General features: G+C 31.9%; 3 protein-coding genes across 4 annotated transcripts in view; 1 reads left to right on the top strand and 2 right to left on the bottom strand.

The window, feature by feature from the left end:
• LOC108692711 (liprin-alpha-2-like) overlaps positions 1-14,386 on the bottom strand; it is a 40,716-nt gene extending 26,330 nt beyond the window's left edge. The window contains exons 1-2 of the mRNA XM_018201095.1: positions 14,237-14,386; positions 11,233-11,587 (exon numbers count right to left, since the gene is read on the bottom strand). Of these exons, the coding sequence (XP_018056584.1) occupies positions 11,233-11,481 (249 nt within the window). The 5' untranslated portion in view covers positions 11,482-11,587; positions 14,237-14,386. The remainder of the gene's footprint in view (positions 1-11,232; positions 11,588-14,236) is intronic.
• Positions 14,387-19,621: 5,235 nt separating this feature from the next.
• On the bottom strand, positions 19,622-23,964 carry LOC108692713. 2 transcript variants are annotated; one of them, XM_018201104.1, is made up of 3 exons: positions 23,680-23,964; positions 20,536-20,926; positions 19,622-20,283 (listed from the first exon to the last, which is right to left on the bottom strand). In XM_018201104.1, exons 2-3 carry the CDS (start codon positions 20,726-20,728, stop codon positions 20,156-20,158), a joined length of 321 nt encoding a protein of 106 aa, XP_018056593.1. In that variant the 5' UTR covers positions 20,729-20,926; positions 23,680-23,964; the 3' UTR covers positions 19,622-20,155. The 2 variants fall into 2 exon arrangements, with proteins under 2 accessions (XP_018056593.1, XP_018056592.1); XM_018201103.1 differs by lacking the exon at positions 23,680-23,964 and adding an exon at positions 21,473-21,543.
• On the top strand, positions 22,318-23,689 carry LOC108692710. The gene is made up of 2 exons (XM_018201094.1): positions 22,318-22,329; positions 23,318-23,689. Exons 1-2 carry the CDS (start codon positions 22,318-22,320, stop codon positions 23,561-23,563), a joined length of 258 nt encoding a protein of 85 aa, XP_018056583.1. The 3' UTR covers positions 23,564-23,689.
• Positions 23,965-25,023: the final 1,059 nt, after the last annotated feature.

Below are 25,023 nucleotides of genomic sequence, written 5' to 3'. Positions count from 1 at the left end.
TATATATATATATATATATGTATTGTCTGTGTATATTAAAAGGTAAAATTAAAATTCTAATTCATAATTTATACAACCATTTAGCTGATGTAACATATTCATCATATATTAAATTAACACAAAAATTTGAGTGAACCACCATGCGATTTATGTTAAATTTGACATATTTTTTTCCAACGGTGTATGGATTTCATAGATCATTAATATATCATTAATGATTTATATGCATTATTGATTTTCAGGTGAACAAACTAATTTATCAACCAGTTACAAAATTGAGTGGAGCAGATAGTGAATCAAATTTGAATCTCAAGCTATTAATTGCAACAAAATTTTTAAAAAAATGGAAAATTGATTTTTTTACGTATGATGGCAAATTACATAACTAAGATAGAATGAATAAAAAAAAAAGATAGAATGAAGTTTACTGCATGAGCGCCCAAAGAGGATCTCATGTCTATGAGCGTTATTAAACATCAAACGGCATTTGGACTGCGCGCGGTGTAATGAAGAAAAGAATAGCGCAAGGCAGAGCCGAGTCGAAAATCGATGGAGAAGTATGAATCATGCCGAGCCCTAAATTAAACGAGCCCTGAATTTCTTCTGAAGTAAGCATCTTAACAATTGATTTTGAAAGTAACCTGAGTCATGAATCTGAAGTTAATCTTCCTAGGCAATTTCGATATATTGCTCATACATTAAATTTACTCGCATTTCATGATTCATTGAAAACTTAGTATGATCAATCTTATTGTAAAATATATATATGCCTTTTCGAAAGACAGCCGATATTTGAAATTTAATCAATCAGTCGACAAAAGCAGCCGATATATTCTATGAGATTTGTAAATGTTGTTAAAAATATCTTGTGTAAAACAAGATGGAAGTTTTTATGATAACATTAAAGTCATATTAAACATAAAAAAGTTTAGAAGTTTATGAAAATTTAGAAAAACCCAAATTTACAGATTGTCAAATCTCTTTTATAGAAGAATATATAAAGGTCAACAGTCCATATTATATATCAGCAACTATTCCATCCCAAAATTCAAATTAAAATGGTTTGCAATGTCCGATTGTTCAAATTCAAAACAATTATATGAAAATGTATTATTAGAGGAAGCAGTCTCTTTTCTGTGTAAAGACAAGTAATGTAGAAAAGGCTTCATCAGAATTATGCTGCCAAAATATGAAAGATTTTATGCCCCCATCTTTCGGAAACTATTCCTACTCTTTAATGGTAAAGTACTATTCGCCATGAGTTTTCAAAGGAACGACGGAAGCATAAATACTGGTATTCATAGTCAGGCCTTATATTTAAGGCTTCTTTAAATTTATTTTTAGATATTTTACGAATTTCATTTTAGCTGCTAAGCATTTAAAGAAGAAAATTTAAGGAAGTCTTAAGTACAAAGTCTGACTATAAATACGGGCAAAAATCTGCACTCACTTCATATTTTAGCGACACAAATTATAACGCTTATATTGTGAAAATAACGATTGATTCTATTCGTGACGAAGGATATTTTGCTCTTGAACCTAATAATATGCAATTCAGAGATTAGTTCTTGAGAAATATATCAATATATTAATTTTTTTTGGTAAGCACAAATTAGCACAAAATCAGTACTATTCGAATCTAATTTTATTTTTCTTTTTTCTTTTTTTTTTTCTTGTGGTCTTGCTAGCTTGATGTTAAGTTGTCACACGTTCCTTCTAAATGGCATATGTACAAAATTTTTTTATAGCACAAAATGAGCACTAAATAGTTCAAAAGGTCTTTTTCGATTCTGCTCATTTGGTCCTGCTAGCTTGACAGAGATAAAATACAATGCTCAATATTTATTTGATAAATCCAAACTTAAATAGTTTGGATAAATATCCATTTATAAAAGTGATATTTATGAAAATAATACGCTTTTACCGAGCTCCGCATCTGTTGAACGTATATTTAGTATAGGGCAACAAATTTCAACCGCAACAAAATAATTTGTCTGGCGAAAATTTTGAATGTTAAATTTGTAAAACACAATGAATAATTAATTATGTAAAATTAATAATAATAAAAAATTGATAAAGAACCGGCAAAAGATCTAAGTGTGTAAGTAAATTTATTCAAATAATAATAACATAAAAGAAAAATTGTAAACATGTCGACCTTTATTTTTTAGGTCATCATAAATGTCAATAAATGTCGATTATTCGAAAAAAAAAATTAATTAATGGCTTTATAAGTGTTACTTTATTTTATTTTATATGTTAAATTTACTTGCATAGAATATTTATGTATGTGCATATAAAATATACGTATAATAAGTGAATATTACATATAGATCCATGAAATACATAGATCTTAATATGCAAATTATCGTCATTTTGATGTAAAAAAAAACGCCATTTTGTCGTCAAAATACAATTTATTCTGAAATTTTATGTTAAAAATGAAAGTGCCTAAACCTAAGTATTTTTAAGATACATTTAGAATACCTGTACCTGTACATATTTTATTTTTTTAGTACCTATATCTCGTTTTTTCCAAAGTACCTGTACCTAAATATTGAAAATAGAGTATCTTGCACAATACTGTATGGAAATATGATATTTCCTTAAAATCTTAATCTTCCTTAAATCTAAAATAACTTTTTTTCTAAAAGAGATTTTTTTTAAACTTTTTATACACATTTATGCACGTTCTGGGAGATATTGATGACTTGTACAATTTAAAAACAAGATCTCTCTTGCAAGAAAAATTATTAAAAAATTAACTTCGAAAAAAGAACGTTTGCGTCTATCTCTGAAATTTATTTCAATAACTTGATTTCTAAAAAGAGCCCTTTTTCAAACTGTACAGATTCTCCTAATATCTTCTAGAACGCGTATAAAAAGTTTAAAGAGAAAGCCCCTCTTGAAAGAAAAATTGTTAACAGATTTCCAGAAAATATCATATTTCCATATTATATCATCTTTAAGCCTTAGAACGTTATGTATACTGTATTTTACCGTATTCTTTTTGTATTGAACCTGAAATATCACTTTGTAGGATCATTCTCAAATAGCGCACAATGTTTATTTTGATGTTTAATCTGCTTAGAACAATTTTTTATAGTAGACACTTGCAGTAGACACTTTGAACAAGAACATCGATGAGCACTATTGGTCAAGCATTGCGCGCACTGTCTGCTAAATCCGTCTGCTATCTTCAGTGCCACATCGAAACAACTTCTTAGCATGTGACGGTAGCATGTACAGGAATAAAGTACCAGTAAAAAATGTATTGCTTACTTAAAAGTACAGAGATGTTTGAATTTTTCGTTCTCAAAGTACGCAAGTTACGAATTTGTTGTAAAATAAGTCATTTTTTCCTAAATGATCGTTTATAGTTATCGTTTATATACATATATAGGGTAACCATCTGTACTCTTTATTTTGAATGTCCGGCTGAGTTTTTAATGTATTCATTTTAAGAATGAGAGAGAGAGAGAGAGAGAGAGAGAGAGAGAGAGAGAGAGAGAGCAAAATACAATGATTACTATGTAATGAAATTATAAAATTATTAGGTATTATATCATATTAAAGCCAATTTTTTGGTTAATACTAAATACATGTTTTGTTCTTAGAATTTTTAACTCTTAACTATCTCATTTTAGAATCTAATTTACATATCTGAGTCCAAATCACCCACGGCGTTTTTGACTGGCTCTGTTATCACAAATCTCAATGAAATATTTTTTTCTAATGCCAGAATGTATAGAATCGAAATATCAAAACATAAAAAGATTTTAATAATAATTGAAAAAGTTATGCCAAAAAATATCGAAGAACAATTCGTGAAAAGAGTGCAGCAATAATCAGTTTGTTTTTCAACAAATTATATCTTTATTATAAAACAAGATACAGATAAAAAAAAGTAGTGTTTTGAAAAGAGGAAAATGTGAACTTTAAGAAAAAAATATGTTATATTGATGTTAATATGAAAAAAACATATTATATTGATTTATTTCAAAAAGTATAATTATTTGCACGAGTAAAATGGAAGCATTTTTACATGCTCAGAATAATGATATCGGAGATATGTCAGATATTTTCTTCTTTAAAAATGCAATGAAAATAAATATTACTCAAATTGTTATATGAATATTTGCACAGCAAAATAATTGAATTACAGAAACGATTAAATAAACGAGCATATGATGTTGAATAGTAATTGTTTAATATTAAGGTAACATACCAAAATAATCTATAGATGTCGATCTTTGGACTCATAAAATCTTCATCAATATAAATTAAATCAGCTTATTTTATTTAACATAAAATACTATTGTTTAATCACGAAATGAATTCCAGGTCAACTATTTCATATAATTAAATCTGACGATAATGATAAACCATCCATCCGTCTTAATACCATGTCCAAATTTTAAAATATCCAAAACGGCAATCCTCATTTAACGGCAAAAATCACGTTCGATCACGATCTCATGATATAAGTTTAATTAATATTAACTTGAAGTTAATTTTTGGGACTCGATATAAAACATTATTATCAGATAAGGACAATTTGAAAATTTTGTTAAAATTGATTTCATTAGTATATTAATTTAAATTGACATTAAACTTACATTATGGGACTGAACGTGATTTTCGCCGTTAAATAAGAATTATCATTTTGGATATTTTAAAATTTGAACATCTTTTAAGACGGACATGGTTTGCCATTACCATCAGATTTAATTATAGTGGAATAGTTACATGAAATTTATTTCGATAACAGTATTTTATATTACATAAAACTCCTGAGTAGTCACACAGTCATCTTGAATCGTGACGTCAGAAACGAGACATAATATTAATTTTTATTACGTGCTATTTATAAATAAAGACAATTTAGATAAAATAACATGATAAGATTGCCTCCCTGACAGTAAATAATCATAAAAATGATGAAAGACACATGAAGTGCTTTTATTCAATGCACATGCGTAGCTTATTTTTTTCACTTATACGTGCCTTTATCACTTTTTCCGATCAGGAGGGATAAGCACAGTTTTCGTCCATTTTTATAAATGTTTTAAAGCAATTTCATCATTTTGTTTTGTCCGAATTGTCTTTATTTATAAATGCATGTAATAAAAATTAACGTTTCATTTCTCGCTTCTGACGTCACGATTCAATATGACTATGGTGATTACTCAGGAGCCTTAAGTAGAGTAAGCTGATTTAATTTATATTGAAGAAGACTGTGAGAAGAAGCCTGTTGAAACGTCTATATATTATTTAATAATCTAAATGTTATCTTAATATTAAACAATTACTATCAAATGTTATTGTATGTTCGTTTATTTAGTCGTTTTTGTAATTGTTTTGCAATGAAAATATTATATTTTACAATAATTAAATATATAATAATTTCGACATTATTTACTCACGATTTTATAATTGCGAGAAAATAGAACGACATTTCACCAAGAAACTTTCTCGTAAAAATGTTTTTTTTTTCAACAATGAATATCTGTTTTAATTATAAGAGGAGAGAGAAGGCAACCCGGACAACACACATGCTTGAATACAGCACTAATAAACAGACACTTCCTAAAAATAAATTTTCACTTTCGACAAAAATCTATTTTTGTGAAGCTGACCACTCATTTTTAAAATTTTGAAAAAATAAACAAAGTTCTGATTGCTTCTCGAAGAGTTCTAGAGTTCTATATCAATTTTAGAAAAAATTCTAACGAATAAAGCGGTGAAATTTGAAGTTTTGGGAGGGCCAAGTTCCGAAACTTTGAAGGGTCGTTTTATTACCGTTCATTATAGCACTATGATATAAGCAAAACTCTCAATAAAATATCAAATTTCTGAAAAAAAATTTTGACATGCGTGGACTACAATTAGAAAAATTCAAAAATTGAAACTTCAAAGTTCTAAAACTTTTTAGATATTGGTTTTAGCGCATCGATTATCAAGGATAATCTTTAGAATTCTTTGGGGGAGAGGGGGGGGCAACCAAAACTTTCAAGAAAATACTAGATTTCCAAAAATTTTTTTTTTTAGATTTCGACCATTCTGTTATGAGTTCTGAGCCGCCCAAAAAGTTCTAAAGTTCTATCCTTGATAACCGATGCTAAAATCAATATCTAAAAAGTTCTAGAACTTTGAAGTTTCAATTTTTGAATTTTTCTAATTATAATCCATGCTGGTCAACATTTTTTTTCAAAAATCCGGCATTTTATTGAGAATTCTGGTAGCTCCCTGAAGAGTTCTAATGATTATCCCTAATAATGCAATAGCTGAAACTGCAAACAAAAAAATTTTAGGGTCTTGAAGTAGAAAAATTCGAACACTTCAATTCGAATTCTGACAACACTTCAAAGTTTTTTAAATATTGGTTTTAGCGCATCGATTATTAAGGATAATTATTAGAACTCTTCAGGAAGTTACCAGAACTCTCAATAAAATGACGGATTTCCGAAAAAGAAGAATTTTTACCTACATGGACTTGAAAAAAACGTGGACTTGCTAATATTACTAGCAATATTACTATAACTTTGTGCTGTTGGGATTCAAACATTGATTAGATCATTCCAAATAACAAATTTATTTAAATGCAATAAAATTTATTAAATCTAGAAAAAAATCTTTTTCTGTACTATCTGATTTTCTTAAATAAAAGATAAATAAAAATAATATACAATAAAATAAAAATACTATACAAATAAAAGAGCTATAGGTCAATATTGTAGCAATATTGCTGTAAGTTTTGTGCTGTTGGGAAATCAATAAGTATGATTGTTTGAATTTGAAACAATGTATATCTTCGTCTTAAATATTATTTATTTGAAGAGACAATTTCTATCTTCCGCATTCGTGCGACTAACTATATGGCACATAGTTGTAGCACGTAACGCTGTTCATTTAATCTTGTTATTATACAAGCTGTTGCCAATTTCAGCCAAAAAATGTAATGTTTGATCTAAGAAAGCAATTAATTTACGTAAACCTTTATTAATATATTTTGCCATTTTCAAATAAATAATTTTTTTCATTGTTTGTATTTATTGTAACCAAATAATTATAATATATTGTTTGATTGAAAGATATTACTTCAAATAATAATGTTTTTTCTATTAAGGGGGAATTCCATTTTTTGAGGGAAAAAAAATCGATTTTTTAAAATGGAATATTATAGAATGAAATGTTAAAAATATGTACAGCAAATTTCAAATCGAAATTCGTAAAATTAGCGAAGTTATAAGTAATAGACCAATTCGGCGCGCAGGTATATAACTTAACGCATTAAAACTTTAAAAGCATTTTTCTCGAAACAACTTTTTCGCGACTGATGTGTATGATATCTATGAATCTATTAGACCGATCATCTTCCGCTTTGAACTGCATGTTGAGGAAATATCCCTTTATCCCTTTATGATAAAAAAGAAAACCAATCTGTTATATATTTTATTTTTATCGCCATTTTCTCGATTATTAATTTTTTTTGGCCAGTTCCTGGCAAAATTCAACGATAACTATGTATATAAAATTAAACACTATCAGATTTTTATATTTTAGATAACCGAGATGGAAAATATCTTGTATACCAGTAACGGAGATACTTCGCGCAGCATCATGTTTGAGGAGAGATAACAGTCGTAATATTGGCTCAAATTTAATAAAAAAAAAAAACTAATTACATTTTGTAATTTAAATATAGTAAAACAATTCCAAAATTCAAATGTATTGACTGTATATTGGTAAAAAAAAATTCCCCAAAAAAAACGGAATTTCCCCTTAAACAATAGAGATTTCTCAAATAAAACAACAAATTTTTATTAAAACAAATAATGTTTTGTACAAGCATATGTTGTTTCAATGAAACAAATTTCAGTCAAATAAATAGGAATATTAAATCTAGAATACTAAATCTAAAGAAACCTTTTTTTTGTGTAGATATGTTCTTCTTAGCAAAAATTATATCTTTGACAGTTATTTTGTATGACCAAAATATTATTACAAAAAACAAATATAAATTTTAGTTCTATTTCTTATTTTAATGTAGAAATATTAAATATATAAAGTGTATTTTGCCATAGTTAAGTTGTAATTGAATATTCACACGGTACGGTACAACAAGTTAATCTATCTTTTTTTATGTATGTAACATACTTTATTCCCGCAAACATCCAATTTTTTTCGTTTTATTATAACAAATCATTAGTATTCAAAATAACGTATGTATATTAACACTTCTCTTTTAACTAATATAATACGCTAATAATACTTTTAACTAATAATATTTAAATTTGCTTTCTCAAGTCGAAGAACATTAATATGAAAATACGAAATACTTAAAAAATTACTTCTCTTGAATCAGATTTTCTTTCTATTATATTTTAATACTTGTTTGATTTAAATAAAACTTAGCAAAAAGTACCTACGTTCTAAAAGAAATATTTTATAGTAAGTATTCCATTATTTCTTTCGTTATAAATACATAAACGGAATGCAGTGCCAACTTGCCTCTTATGTCAACGAGTTCCGGTCTCCTCTATAATATTGTTATTTTATGTTGTCCTGCTAACTTAATTTGCATTTGGAACATCATTTAAAAAAAAATCTGATAGAACAACAAATTTCTATTTTCAACTTTTTAGCAACAAACGAGTAAGACAAAAAAATTTTACATAAAGAAAAATATTATTGATTGATTTTGTTTATTTTGTTCCGCTAACTTATAAAAAGTTAGAAATCATCTATTAGAGAAATCTTTTAGAAACATTGAACAGTATTTGCGGATAAATTTCCTAATGAAAACTTTCAAAAAATTTCAAAAATTTCCTAATGAAAACTTAATAGTAGGCATATTAATTTATTGAAAAGAACAAAATTTTGTGTTACAGAAGGAGGATAAATATTTAAACATTTAAATATTTATTTATCATTAAAGAGATTTACAATTTTTCTCTGTTAATGCATCAATAAAATTTCTCTATTAATGCATCAATAAAATTTATTATATATGAACATATATAATAAAGTTACATTTCTTATATACGTTGAATTCGTCTTATAGCGTTTTTCATTGAGAAAACTAGTGCAGCACCAGCACCATGCTAGGTTCGATGAAAATTGCATTAGTAACAGTGCAAGTTCAGTGAAACACATCATTGAATTATTTATTTTATAATAATATTCTGATTTTTATTATTTATTTCTAACAAAAAACTTTTTTAATTTTTCTTGAATTTCAAAAATTTTAAACATCAAAATATTTAGATTGTTGCATATTATTACACATATTAGAACTAAATAGAAATAATATTATTATTGTTATGAAGATAATTAGAATAATATTATATCTTAACGTAATATCATACCTTAAAAAGCATAAACACAATCTCAATTTCAATTAATTTCAACTTGCACTTATCTCCACCATTTTTAAAGACAGTGGAGAAAAAATTGAATGCAGTGCAACTTTTTTGCACCAGTTTTGTCAATGTAACATTAAACACTAAAAAAACACTAAAAAAACGAACTGGTTTTAATAGTGGAATAACACATTTTATTCAGTGTGCACAAATAATGCACTTCTCCCAGTGAGAAACGCTATTAAAGATCCTTATAGTGTTATGAAAAAAATTGCATGGTACTATTTAAAAAGATTCAAGATAATTTTTATTTATTTATTTAAAAAGTTATATCGTGACCTTTTTACAAAGTCTCAATTCTCCCACCTCTATGTTTTTCTGTTAATTTATTATTTCTGTATATGTATTGTTATTCTCTCAAATGTCTCGCATACTAATGGTTAACGGATTTTCATAATGTTACACTTTATTCGTCTATTAAAGTATATACAGCTATGTAGGTTTTCATTTAATTATAATATTAAGATTTATCATGAGAATTTTTATTATTACAGTAATAACACCATTTTATTGATTGACTTACGTACACATTATTCAAACAAATATTATGATGTTTGAAGAATTTAAATTTTGAACACACATCTTTATAATTTTATCAAAAGACTTGTTATAATAGTATTATAGTTTATATAATTAATTTATTAATGCATCAATTTACTACTGAATTTTGACCAAAAAAATGTGGTCTAAAATTCTATTAATAAATTCTATTAATTTTACACTCGAAAACCTATGTCGGCTCATATAGGTTTTGTTTTTACTCATTTGATTGTAAAATTGAACTTTTACACTTCATATATTTTTATTTAAAAAGCTGTTTCAATTTTTTAAATCAGAGCTGGGATAATCTAAATGCCGATCGGTGAAGTAAGGAACCAAACTGAAAATCGGCCGAAATGTGCAACTAAATCCCAGCTCTGTTTTAAATTTAACTTGTAGTTTGCATGAAACAAGTAAATATCTATTTTTTTAATTTAAGTTATAGTTTGCATGAAACAAGTAAATATCTAATTTATGATTTTTTTGTTGTTCTAGAAGCATCCCAAAAATCATGCGAATATGTACGCTGGACATATACTTCAGCAGTAAAGTAAAATATACTAAACAAGGAGTTAATTATGACGTTAGCAACATGCTTATCTCGCGGAAAGTGGAGCAACTACAAAGATAATATATATGCGAGTATAGTTCGCATTAAATCAGCTTCCGCGGTATGTTTGTTACGTAAACGTTTTAACGATTGCGAAGATCCATGATCATAATTAAACATAATTAAAAAGAGCGACGAAAAAATTTTGTCTAAAGAAAAAATATAAATTCAATATCGTGTCACCATATATCATTACAAAATTATTCGTCCGAAATTTCATTGCTCTTTCCATAGAAAAAAATTAATCTTGTTCTAAATAATTAAACTTAACATCTTAAAATTTTTAACGTTATCTTTTAACGTTATCAAAATTATAAAAAAGATTTCAAAATTCGCAGTGGAATGTAAGAAAATATACATATATTAAAACATCTTCATTTTTCTATATCTGACGCTTTTTTTACCCTTTTTTTAAAACAATTATTTACTGTCAATGCATAGTTTAATACGAGCATAAGGCCGCTATTGTTTTTATAAACATGTTCAAAGTCATTGCAATCAACTATAAATAAATACAGAATTAGGTATGACCGCGCTGTTCAAAACCTTGAAAAATTTTTGCTCTTGAAATGAGATGAATTGATGATTCGAGCATCGAAAAGCGAAGATACTGAATTCGAAAAATGTAAACAATGCGAACAGAACTTATTGACTTACCTGGGGAATATTTGCGTTAAGCTGGCGATTCAAAGCATCCCGTTCCTTCTCAACCTCTGTCAACCGCGCCTCCATTTCCTGCAGCCGTTCTTGGTGCTCGCGCATCGATTCCATCATTTTGTCACGCTCGTCTAGCATTTGCACCATCAGTTGCTCGATGTTCCCATCCTCGCCGGAAAATTGCGAGCTCCGCTGGCTCATACTGTCCTCCGCAATCGTCGGCATCACATCACACATCATATTCCACATTTTGCACGTTGTAGATATATTGCTATCGTCCTCACCTCGCGATAGTTCTCTGTGCTCGTCGGAATTATTGTATTATTTTGTTATTCGCACCCCGGAAGCAATGGATCTGTAGGATAATTACCGGCAAATTACATGCGCCTCTAACAACCACGCGCACCGTTCGAGCGCGTGACACAAGCGCATATAGAATGATGTATACGTACACGCGCGCGCTCGCATCACATGTAACCTACACTCACAACCACACATCCATACTCTCACACGTACGCGTACTACAGATAAAAGAAAAACGAAAATCGGCGTTTCTCTTTTCCCTACCGAACTTATCTTGCTTATCTCATTTTAATTCACTTCTATTATTTCTTTTATCTCATTTTCTCTATCCTTCTATCTCTTTTTATTACCTCCTTTTTATTTATTTCTCTTTTCTCTTGTCCATTTCTCCCAGGTTAATATTTATAGTCGGTTCTTATATTTAAGACTCTTAAGTAGTCTTAAAACAAGAGCATAAAGTTTTACATAACGTATATCTTATAAGAAAATGAACCAATCAAAAGTCTTCATTTCCTTCCTTTTCATAAAAGACTGATTGAGGTTGATTTTTCTCATGCTATATGCGTTATGCAAAGGTGTATACCTCGGCTCTTAAAAAATCATAAATCATTATATAGTCATATTAGCATCTTTATCTTTTGGGACATTTTTTGTCTTTCCTTATTACTGATATTCTTTTGCCCTACCTTAATCAATAATTGCCCACTCTCTCTTGCTCCAAATATGTACAGGTTACAACTTTGTATTAATGCTTCTATCGTGTGATGAATCCGACTCAATTTTTAAGAGAAAATATTTTTTACGTGAATAAAGCACTGATAAAATACTGATTCTGCGAAACTTGTACTTGTTATTGGCAACTAGCCAAATCATGGCTTTTATCGTTTCGCAAAATTTATTTTCTGACAAGTCCACAATTAACTTACAATCAGTACTTTTCAGTATTTTTCATCAATGAAATATTGTTTTTTAAATTAAATTGACTATTATATGTAAATCAAATGTCCCTGTTTTGCGAGCAAGAAGCAGTAAAAACACGCGTCTCTATTTCTCCCTCAACGAAGATTTCCACGCGATCGCTCCCGCTTCGATCGAAACTATTCGTCTACTGTCACGACTTCGAAGCCGACATTTCCCGATCATGTGGCGTATTTGCTTCGCCGATCGTACAAGTGACGGAGATTCGTGCGTCAGCCGTCGCGCGTAAAAGTCTCCTCGCCGCGTGCACTGTGCGTTCTTGACATGTATATGCCCAATATCGCAATTTTTAGTTATATCAGAAAAAGAAAGAGGGAGAGAAAGAAACTTGCGCGCGCTATCAGTCAAATTCGAAAATCAATGTTATTTTATCGGCTCCTTCTTCCTTATTGGATGTTTAATCGCTTCTGCAGTTAGTTATGAATACATTCTTTGGTTTCTCAGATTATTTGATATTTTTTCATCGGATTCGAACACGGAAATCAATATCATGCTCCATTCAATGAAATTAATCGATCGATTGCAGATCAATTTTTTGGTTAAATAGTCGCATATCATCATGATAAATAGATCTGTAACATCTTAATCACGAATTATCGCAGTGTGTTCTTTCTTGTATCCCAGAAAAAATTAATTATCAAGACCACTTAACAATTTCTTTGTATCTGTGTTCTTGTTCTTATAAATGAAATCTCAAGGTATTACTTCCCATGCAATTTGATCATTTGTGTTTGCAGAAATTTTTTTGTTATCTTGAAAGCTTAGTTATAGAATCTATAAATTTTCGCAATTTCAAAATTTCCTCTTTCAAAACAAATATCTGACTGTTTCTGAACAACACAGTAACACTTCTTTCCATCTCCTTCTAAACTCCCTATCTCTGAATTTCTCCTTTTTTTCAAAACAGGTATCTATTCTTTTTGTAATATATAATTATCACTTTTTTATTCTTCTTATAACTTGACTTGCAATTTCAGAACAATTTTGAAGAAGCAACCAGTTACATCGATACTGTAATAATAATGATACTAGCCATAATATTACTGCATTCTCAGTCAATTCTGTAAAGCTTCTTCTTAGGAGAGAAAGAGAGCACCAAGACGAGCAAGAGAGGGACATAGTCTTCTACTTCCTAGGTATTTTGTCTTGCTTTTTTCTCTAGTTCAGTATTATCACACTTTCGATTGTATTTTTTAATGATTCTGTGCCTGTTCATTAGAAACCTGACAGAGTATTGTTATAACCTCGAAGAAAGCCGGCGGCACCTCATTCTTAGATTCTCAAATTTCTCAGCACATGTCAATTTACGCTTCGATTTTCGCCGATTTTTCCTTTTTAATTTTGAAGCACTATAAGCAGAAGCTTTCGGGAAGATCATCCTTCTCGCAAGTATAACAGAAATTTGCAGAAAGGAAATTGGTGATCTCCTATACCAGACATTCCCACAACATTTACTTATCACCAACTTCAAAGAGAGTGAGAGAGAGAGAGAGAGAGAGAGAGAGAGAGAGAGAGAGAGGGAGAGGTGAGATAATAAAAGAAAGAGAGGGAAAGACTGGACGAGCACACAGAGCCAATTTATACATATAATTCTTACACGACAAGCACTGCGCTGCACAGAGCCAAAATTCTGAGTTCAGCTCACAGCAGCGACGACAACAACACGACAAGGCATCATTCTAATAGAGTATTATTTTGCACGTAATGTCAAACACCGACACACCTATTACTCGGAATTCCGCCCAGCTTCGTCTACAATACACCATTCCCGATACCGACGGCCATCTTGCGCCATGACGTCGCCGTCATCGAAGGCGCGCCCGACTCCGCCCGAGCACCGTCGTTGTAACCGTAGAGTACAAGCCGCGTTCTGCGATCGGTGGAGCATACCATGACACTCGAGATCGATCATAGTACGAAGCAGAGAGAAGCCTGAGAAAGGCCATCTCGATATTTTTCATGGAACTTCTTCCGTACACTAGCGCCAGTACATCTATTTTCAAATTGAGTACTACATAGCTATGTGATGGCGATAAAATAGATGTGGTACGAGTCCATACTAAATCACGGTGTCAAAAATTGACGTGCATATGGCCTGAATTCAATAAGGCGGAATTCATACTTAATCTCAAGCAATGTCTTAAGATGCTAATATAGCTCTCTGATTGGTTCATGCACTAGCTTAAGACCATCTCGAATCTTGAGCAACGTCTATGAATTCCGTTCTATATAGTCATTTTTCAGCTCTCAAGTTTGGTCTCCAACATCAGAACTCAGATTTCAATCTCGAATCTCCAAACCTAAATTTCAGTGCTAATGGCTAATCATTAAATTCAGTTCTTCGTGACTGTTTGTGACTGAGCAAGAAATATGAGAATAAAATAAAACGTGATGAGCAAGGTAAGGTTACAAATAGTAATCCAATGCATCGACGAAATACTATTAAAGATCGTCAATCCTGGGCAAAGTTTTCCACAGTATAATAAAAGTCTCCAAGGTAATTGAAAAACACTGACATCGACAATTGATATATATTTGCTATTATTAACATAAATATTTGGCTCATACATTATTAAATCATGATTTTTATTACATAAATATTCCATAAATAAATATGTACTTATAAAACTATAATATCCTATGTATTACAGAAAAATTACAATTTTTTCTCTGCAGTTATTATTTCTGTTAATAATAAAACTTTGATAACAATGAAATCACAATTTTAAATCGAGTATTATTGAGTTCTAAATGCATAAATACAATCTACTAAACTAATAAATCATAAAATTAGTGCAATATTACAGTTTTTAACTCTTAATCACTTCAATATCTACAAAGAACTTCCATAAGGATGTTAGTCTTTATATAATAATATCTCGTTTGTATAATCGGCTGAAAGTCCATTTAGAAAATCCATTTTTTTGAAAGTGCGAGATAAAGAATCAAAATATTTATAGTATATTTATATTATTTATAATATATGAAATATTTATAATAACTCTGGTAGAAAGAAATTTTGCTGAAATTATTCCACGTTTTGGAACATTTCAGCGAAATTGATGAAAATTTGCTGAAATTTCATTGAAAGTGAATTTTTCAGCTAACATTGAAAAATCATTGAATTTGAATAGAAATTTCTCTGAAATTTTGCTGAAATTTCTCTGAAATTTTGTTGGAATTTTTTAAATAATATTTATTGAAATTTCTCTGAAATTTTGCTGAAAATAAAATTTTCAACTAAAAATCTGAAAAATTAAATTTTGAATTTTTCTAAAATGCTGATATTTTGCTGAAAAGTGCTCCAAAATGTGAAATAACTTTAGCGAAATTTTTCCACCAGGGAAGATTAAGAAATGATATTTCAGAGGTACAAATAAGCTCAATTATAATTCTTTGTCCAAAATTCCTAGATTGTAAGACATTTTCAATAAGCAAATCAGAGCAGTCATTTTCAATGCGTTCAGAGTACTAATATAAGGATAGCTGATCACTGCAGATAACGTAAATTCTCTTGCACAACATATAAAAAAACACTACTTGTTAGAGGAGAAAGAGACAACTATTATTGCCATAGCTAATCAGCAATTAAAAAATTTAAGAGCAGAGAGTGAGCAGAGAGTTTGGCAGGAAGGCTTTTTGAGGAAAGTAGCATCTATTTTTTACACAATAAATAATTGTAATATATAATTTCACAAGAAGCCAGTTTTGTAAATATGAGATACGTGATGCTAGCTCTGACACTTTTATCTGAGCATCCTTCTCTCAAACGACAACACAGCAGATTGCTTAAAGTACAAGTAATTTTGTACAATCTGCTTTTTTTCCAAAAATTGATCGTCTCTATATCCATGGAAGCAATTATTTTCAGTTTGCCAACAGTAACGATCCGATATATTATCATCCGATATATCCTAATATAGCCCAAAATAAAAAATAAAAAATGTTTATGATAAAGATTCATATTTGTCTCATGCACATGCATCTACAAATAAAAATTATATTTTAATTAATGTTCCTACTAAATAAGCGCAGCGATATAGATTATAAGTCTATGTGCCATGTAAAAGGACATGTAACTACCAAGCATAAACCTACCTAGCTGCATAAAATATAATATTGATATGGCACTAAACTATCCATGCAATGTGGATTGTATACGCCGCCTACGCGCAAAAAGCTGCAATCATTGTTACGCTGAATAATGAAATTTATATGTGAACATTCTCAATTCCGATACCATCCGTGACTATTACCATATCTGAAAATGTTTTTTTGTTCTCCACTAACATTTTTTTTCATTATTATATTTACTTTGCATAGCATATAAATTAGATAATATTTAATCTGCTAAATATGATCATAAATACATCAATACTGCATAGATGTAGTCAGGTAAAAATATCAGAGTCAGCATCCTGTATCTCAGCATATTTACAAAACTGGCTCTAGTAAAACTATGGAGATTTTACAATTATTTTTCAAGCAGAAACTACTTTTTTTAAAAAGTCTTCCTGCTAAACGTTTATTCTCTGCCCTTAAATTTTCTAATTGTTGATTAGCTATGGCTATGGTCCTATAGCTATGACAGCTATAGCTACAGTCGTCGCTCTTTTCTCTAATAGGTACAATTGTTTGTCTACATTTGTGTGTTTATGTAATCTGCAGTGATCAAACCATCCTTGTACTAATACTCTGAACGCATTGAAAATAATCGTTCTAATTTGCTTGATGAAGATGTCCTGCAACAGTCTATCATAAGCTAAGAATTTTTGACAAAGAGAATTATAATTATTAATAACTGAGTAACTTATTTGTATCTCCAAAATATCATTATTTAATTTACCTTCTCTGATAGAAAAATTTCGCTGAAGTTATTTCATGTTTTGGAATACTTCAGCGAAATTTCAGCATTTTAGAAAAATTTCAGTTCAATTTTTCAGCGATTTCTAGCTTTTTCAGCAAAAATTTTCAGCAAAATTTCAGAGAAATTTTAATAATATAAATTTTAATAATATAAATATTTCAGAGAAATTACAATAAAATTTCAGAGAAATTTCAACAAAATTTCAGAGAAATTCCATTCAAATTCAATGATTTTTCAATATGTTAGAAAACTCACTTTCAGTGAAATTTCAGCAAATTTTCAGCAATTTCGTTGAAATGTTCTAAAACGTAGAATAATTTTAGCGACATTTTTTTATCAGGATTATTATAAATATTTTATATATTATAAATATATTATAAAGATTTTGATTCTTTGTCTTACGCTTTTTAAAAAAAAATAGAATTTCGGTCAATTACATTGGATTACATGTCTTGTCTTTTATAATTAATGACCCTGGTCCTCGTTGACGAGATAAACTTGGCCAGTCGTTCCCAAACACTTCCAACTTTCCACAGGAGTCAAACCGTAGAAAGGAAAAGAATTAGAATCAAAAAGAGCATCAGTCTCCCCCTCCACCCGGCAAAAAACTCCACGCACCACCCAGAGTGAACCGAATCAAACCACGCTACTCTCGGTCGAGCCGCACTCGGATACCAAGAAGAGAGGAGAAAAAAGAAAAGAGGGAAAGCAGAAAGGGGAGCTCAGATCAATAGTTGCAAAGACTTGAAAAAGGAGAGAAATCTGCAAATTTTAACTTGAGGATCTATAAGCATAGGGAAAATATCATTAGAGTAACGAAGAAAATTTTCTTGATAAATTTACCAAGGGAGGCGAATTTGCGCGAGATAAAGGGCAATAAAAAATTACATGGTTGGCATCCTGTTTAGAGTCACCGCACGTACAGGCTGGAGAATCCACCATGTTTTTCCTATGCAAGCTGAAGTTTAAGTTGTAATGATTGGCACGAAGTCTGTTAGTCAAGACGATCTTCTGGCGGTTAAGTAGCTTTTTCTGGTACCATCATATTAGAGAAGTTAGCGTAAAGTGAGGCGTAATGTTGTCCTGTAGTTTTTGAAGTATTTTTTATTGAAACGAGGAACTGACATTTTGTTGTCCAGGGTCAGATGTAGGGAGTTTAAAGTTGTCCCTTCTCTCTTTTAAGGTAGTCTCCTTGGCCACCTTATCCGCTATTTCGTTGCCGAAGAGAATATCACGATAAACTGGATTCCAGACAAGAGTGACGCCCCTGTTATAAGAGAGGATGCTTTTAGAGTCAGAAAAAAATCACTGTTTTGAAGTAATCAGTGTCCTAAATTAAAATAAGCGTTTGGAGGATCGCCCTATCTCCGCTGTAAACATGGTAGCCTCTGAGGTCAACCTGTATCGGAAACTGACTCCGAGCTCTGGAGAATAAGTTGCCGCCTCTGCGTATTCCTGCTCTTCCATTCTGAAGCCGTCTATGTAGAAAACAATGGCTGAGGCTTGGAGATCAATGGAGAAGAGATTGTCTAAGAATTCCTGTTTAATAACATAGTCAGCTTTCTCCTTGTTATCTGAAATAATTTACTTATAATCTGGTCGGAGAATAAAATCAGAGTAGGAAGTTTCGAATGCAGGGTAAAAGGTGAATTGGAAGATATTATTAAAAGCATGTTTATTAAGGATGTAATATTTGAAGGATGACAATACTGAGAGGGCTCTTGATTTCTTCTCGGATGACAAAGCCATCCTTTCCTTGGAGCTGAGGCTGTGGATAATTGGATTATTTCTAGACATAGATTTCAATACGTATCTTTCGGACATAGCAGCAAAGCGAAGTTTAAGCGAGAGTTCCTTAGCCTCAAACAGAATGACGTTGATGGATGTAGACTGTTTGTAACCTAAGGTTCTAATTGCTTTGTATTGAAGTCGTTCTAGTTGTAGAAGAAGAGATTTCTTATTCTGAAGAACAAAAATCTGGCAGCCATATTCGATGGATTCTCTAAAAATAGCTCTATAGAAGGTGAGTAAGAACTGGGGATGGGAACCCCACTAGACCACTGTCAAAGATGATAGGATATTAATCAATGATTTTCCTTTTCTGATGACCTGCTTGAAGTGATCTTCTCCCTTGAGCCTGCAGTCCAAAATAACGCTCAGAAATCTTACGCTAAGGACTCTCTCCAAATAATTATTAATAAAAATTTTGAAGGTAGAATCTTCTTTAAGGGAGCGCTTTCTGTTGGAAAATAAGATTCAATTTGGTTGGTGATAACTCTAGACCTTTATTCGAAAGGCACAAATAAATTAAGTAAAGATTGGAGATTGGCAACAGCTTCTCCGATTTGTCGAAGAAGAGTAGATCACAATGTCGTCCGCATATTACAAAAAATTCCAAGGTGTAATTGAAGATCCATCTCGCGAATATTAATATTGAAAAGTAGCTGAGCATCGAACCTTGAGGAATTCTCTTATATACAGAGCCTCGCTAAGATGACTCTTCTCAATAAAGTATACACTTCTATGAGTGATGATGTTTTCTATGAATTTGCCGAGTCTTATGGGAACTCCAATTTTCTGGATCTCAGAGAGGACTGCTTCAGAGCACGTTGTCAAAAGCGCCAGTTACGTCTAAAAAAGCTGCCGCGACGATTTCATTCGCCAGAAAACTTGTATGGATGTTGTTTATGAGAGTAACCAAGCTATCTGTGCACCTGTTAAGTCTAAAGCCCATTTGTGATAATATCGCCTGCGATTCCATTAGCCATTGCAGCCTTAAATAGACAATCTTCTCAAAGATTTTGAGCGCACATGATAGAAATGAGATGGAGTGGAAACCAGAATTATTCGCCTTCGGAAGATGATGAGTGAGATTCTCCAGGAAGATGGTATAATTCCCTTCTCTAAAAAGCGTTGAATAAGTTCAGTAAAAATTCTTTATATTTAACCGGCAAAGCAGAAAGTATAGTATAGCTGATTTGATCTAGACTCGGAGAGAAATTTTTTCTAGATTGTAATAAAGCGAGCGAACTCATTGATGGAAAAGAGCGAATCCAGATCTTTGAAAACTATTCCCTGATGGTGAATGTTTTCTGCAATCATTGATGACAAGCTTTTGCCAGTATTCGTAGGGCAAAAAGGAGAATAGACTTTACCTTTGACCTTTTCTAGAAGGTTGTTCTGCCTGTTATCATCTGAAATCACACTGGAAGGCTCTGATAGATTACGTCTTTTGAAGGCTTTAATTAAACGCCATGTATCACTGATAGGAGTCTTACAGTCAAATGATTCCACGAATTTCTTCCATTGCCTCTTTTTAATCTTATATAAAATTCTAGTGCATGACATTCTTGCTTTTTTGAATGAAAGGAAATTCTTGATAGATGGACACTGCTGATGTATTTTTGCGGCACTTCTACGACTTAGAATGGTCCTGGAGCATTCTTCCGTCCACTAAGGAGGACTTTTCCTGTCGCTAGGAACCGGGATTGACCTGGGAAGTCTCCTTTTCGGGGAAGAGCAATCTCGAAAGATTTCGTAAATGATCTGCAAAATATTCATATATCTCAATAGAGTCCATCCACCTTGCTAAAAAATTCCTCGGAGGTAGTATATAATGGTGTAATTTGTTAGCTTTGTCCGTATCAAGGATTAATTTGTACAGAAAGACATGTTGTAGACAAGAGAAGTTGGTAATCGCTAATGGTTATGTTGATAGGGAAGTGATTACTGCCAAAGGTATCTGATTCAGTAGATTTCACGTAGGCGCCAAATAGGTAGAAGTAGTGGTGATGTCAATTACAGATCTGTTTAACCCGGCGGTATTAGTAGCGTAGGATTACCATCATTCATAATGCAGGCTCTGTTTATCTTTGCCTAAAAGCGTCCTGCCGTGACGATCGGATTTGGAGCATCCTCAAGAAATATGATGTGCGTTAAAATCATCTGTTATCACGTGTTCTTGTATTTATTAAGAATTTGTGAAAGTTGTTAAGAATTTTATTGAACCATTCTTGAAGTGTATGTTGATTCGGATGTGGTAGTGTTAATAACGGTTAGTTGCGCATCATTGAGATTGATTGCTATACCTACTTTTATCGAAGAATGAGAGATGAGAGATTCGAAAGGTCCAAATGAATGAATGTTGTTCCTTAACAGGATACAGATTCCTCTCTTTCTGGCCAGAGCTTTCTGAGTCCTTTTTAATAACTTTAAAAGACGAAAGTCAAAAAAGCGAGGTTGGATAAAGCAGGGTATCTTGCAAGCAGAAAAATGTCAAATTGTCTGATATGTTGTAATTGAGAAAGTTTGTCACGAATGCAGCAATTTCATTATAGGATTCTAATAGTGAATGCTTATTGCAGATGAAGGTGATTACTATATCTTGCTAATAGGTCAGCATTACTAAGAGAGGAGGAATGTTAACCAGAGATTCACAATTCTCGAGGAAGCTTATAGTCTTCTGAATAATCATACTTATATTTGAAGTTGATTTCTCTGTTGGCGATGGACATGGCCTTTTATTGCTTCCTTTAAGTGAGTAATAATGCTTCGCATCATAGTTAGTGTCATTACGGCCATTGGGTGCAAACAGAAGATTCTAGGTGATTCTGAGAGTATCTTGATTTGTTTGTTGAGTTGAATGATTCAAAGATGATGCAGAAAGAATTTTTTTATTTCCCTACAACAGATTCTATTTTACGGATGAATAATTTTGAGGGGGAGTCCGAAACAGTCGGTTGACCATGTCTCAGAGGTGGCAACGCTGCCTTCTTGGCATAGCTTATAGGAGGATTAGGAAAGAAGGGACCCTTTGAATCGTCATAATCAAGATATTGGAAATGATTATATGAAGTTAGTGGTGTTATAGAGGGCAGGCTAGATGTAATATAGGGAGAGCTGTAGAATTTTGACACAGAAGAAGAAGAAGCAAAAGTATGACTTTGGAAGTAAGAAAAGGTTTTAAATCAAGAAGCATTGTGAAAAAATGGGGGGAGGGAGTTGTTGGAAGCAATTAGTTTTCTAGCGTCCACAAGAGGAATATTTTCTTGCGCGGCCAGGCCGAGTCTTATGCTTAATAATGATAGGACATGTGTGAGAGGTTGCAAGATAATCTCCCTCGCAATTGATGCACTTGGCATGCACCTGATCAGTTGAGCAAGAGTGATCTTCCTCTCTAGTGAGTCCACAGAAGAAGCATCTTGGTTTGGTCCTTTTACAGTCGCGACTGATATGCCAATTCTATAACAAACGTAATAAATCCTGACTTTTGAAATATCGACCTTGTATTAAATAAAACCACTTCTTTCGGAAGTGATTGTTCTGCGAATTTTATACAGACTTCGCGAAGGCGTGTAAGTGGCCTTGCCATCGATTGTCATGCGTCTGTTGAAGCGTTGTACGTCAAGTACTTTGACCGTTAAGGTTAGATTTTCTCTGACAGTCCAGCGACATAGACTGATCAATGCTCTTAACAATTGCGATGCGGAGGATTAAAGGATGAAATGAATGCTCAAAGGCCATTCTTATCAAAGACAGGATTAGAGATCAAACGATTAGTCTGCAGTCTTAGCCTCTATTATAGCCGGTGTCAAGCCTCTTAATGAGAAAAATATCACTCTTGATAAACTCAGAAACAACATAAGAAAGTACAGAAAAATGCATCGGCGTAGACTTGTCCGAGTATACATACGTGACAAAGGGGGAATGTTATTTTTAGAGTATTTATTAATCGAGACATTCTTCGTTTTGGCAGGCGCCGACGCACCCAAGTGGAATTCAAATGCATTGAAGATCGAAAAATTATTCTTAGAGAGGTGAATCGACCTTCGATTTTCTTCGCTTGTTATCTTAGCATTACGCTTGCGACTAGATCTTTCATCATCAGTGTCCATAGGAAATGGCGAATTGATGGCTGTGTCAACGACAGGCTGGTAGGGAAGAGGCGCCACCGCCGCCGCCGCCATTACTTCCATCAAATTAGTGAGCATTCAATTCATATTCTTGTCCGAAGAGGCGTCCGCCAAATGCATACCAAGATCGAAATTGGAAGAATTTGATGAGGAAGAAGGAGAAGGCAGAGAACTCGATTCTATTAGGAAAAGAGCCACCATTACGCGATATTATAGACCTAACGGCTATCTCCTCCCGTCCCGATGCCGAAAGTCGGTGCCTCCGATATAAGACCGAATGATTTATGGAAAGATACGATAAAGAAGAGCACAAAAATGAACACGGACTCGCGCCAGCCCAATTAGCAAGCCAAATTAGAACGAAAAAGCGCTATACAAATGACTTACGCAAAAAAAGCCTCGTAAAATACCGTAGCGAACGAATCCACGTATGCATCCAATGCGTCACCATTGGATTACATCTTGTAATCTCACCACTGCTCTCCACGTTTTCTCAGATTTCTCACCGTCATGAACAGTCACGAAGAACTGAATTTGATGATTAGCTACCATGATGCTATAGACATGATGTATTCTTGCGCATGTTTATCTACTATAACCAATCAGAACGTGTCCTTTTTTCGCCATTTTTCGACGGATTTTGATTCAATACGCCTATGCTATGACAATAAAACTCAGGATGCGCCTCATAAGTTGCAGAACTGCGGATATGCGGAACTGCGTTTTAATTTTGATTTACATTTTTCACTCTTCTGTATACTATTTACATTCGTGTTCTGATCATTATTTCTGATCATTATATTAACCTTTGTATTTATCTGGAGACTTAATTAGTTATTTTCAGAGTTATATTCAGATTCCCATCCGAAGTATTATATTCCAGTCTTATTATTTACTGAATGTTAAACAAGGATAACATGACATCCAGAAAACACCCGAGTAGAAATTCGAATCCACGCTTCAACGTATTGATTAATCATGCGCTCTTGTAAGAGACAGTTTTTTTTCCGTTTAAGCTTAACGAGGTTAATTTTTATAAATATATATATGTACATACACACGCACACACGCAGGCATCGGCGGAATCCGCAAAAGAAATAAATTTGCGCCACAGAAAATGGCGGAATCGGTGGAATGAAGCCACGACCAATCACAAGCATTCCGTCAATTCCGCATTGCGCCAATTCCGCACCATGGAACCGCATATTCAGTTTCACATATACTTATAGTAAATAATCATTTATTGTAAATAATTACTTATTTATTAATTACTTTTTTTTACTTTTATTTATTCTTTTTTAATATTTAATATATTTTTTAATCATTTCAAATCATATAACAAACGCCTGAATATATATATTATAAAATGGAAAATGAAGTCAGCGCGTTGCTATTTGCAAACTTGTCTTAGTTACGACGAGATACTATTAAAGTCGGTGTTTATAGAAATTCGCGTGCCTCTTAAAATTTAAGTGATTAATGCCCGTATTCATAATCAAACCTTATATTTAAGGCTTTCTTAAATTTATCTTCAGATACTCTATCGAATTATTTCATTGACTACTGAGCATCTAAAGATAAATTTAAGAGTAAGAAACTAATAATACGGTACTAATTTCATGATTTATTAGTTTCGTAGACATAGTATGTTCGTAACGACGAGATACTATATTAAAAACCATCGGCAAATTTTTGTGATTATCAGTAGGACCTCGGGGATAATTGAAAAGT

This window comes from Atta colombica, unplaced genomic scaffold, assembly GCF_001594045.1.
Source record: "Atta colombica isolate Treedump-2 unplaced genomic scaffold, Acol1.0 scaffold80, whole genome shotgun sequence".
Taxonomy (NCBI): domain Eukaryota; kingdom Metazoa; phylum Arthropoda; class Insecta; order Hymenoptera; family Formicidae; genus Atta; species Atta colombica.
This window is presented reverse-complemented; position numbering and strand designations above follow the sequence as displayed.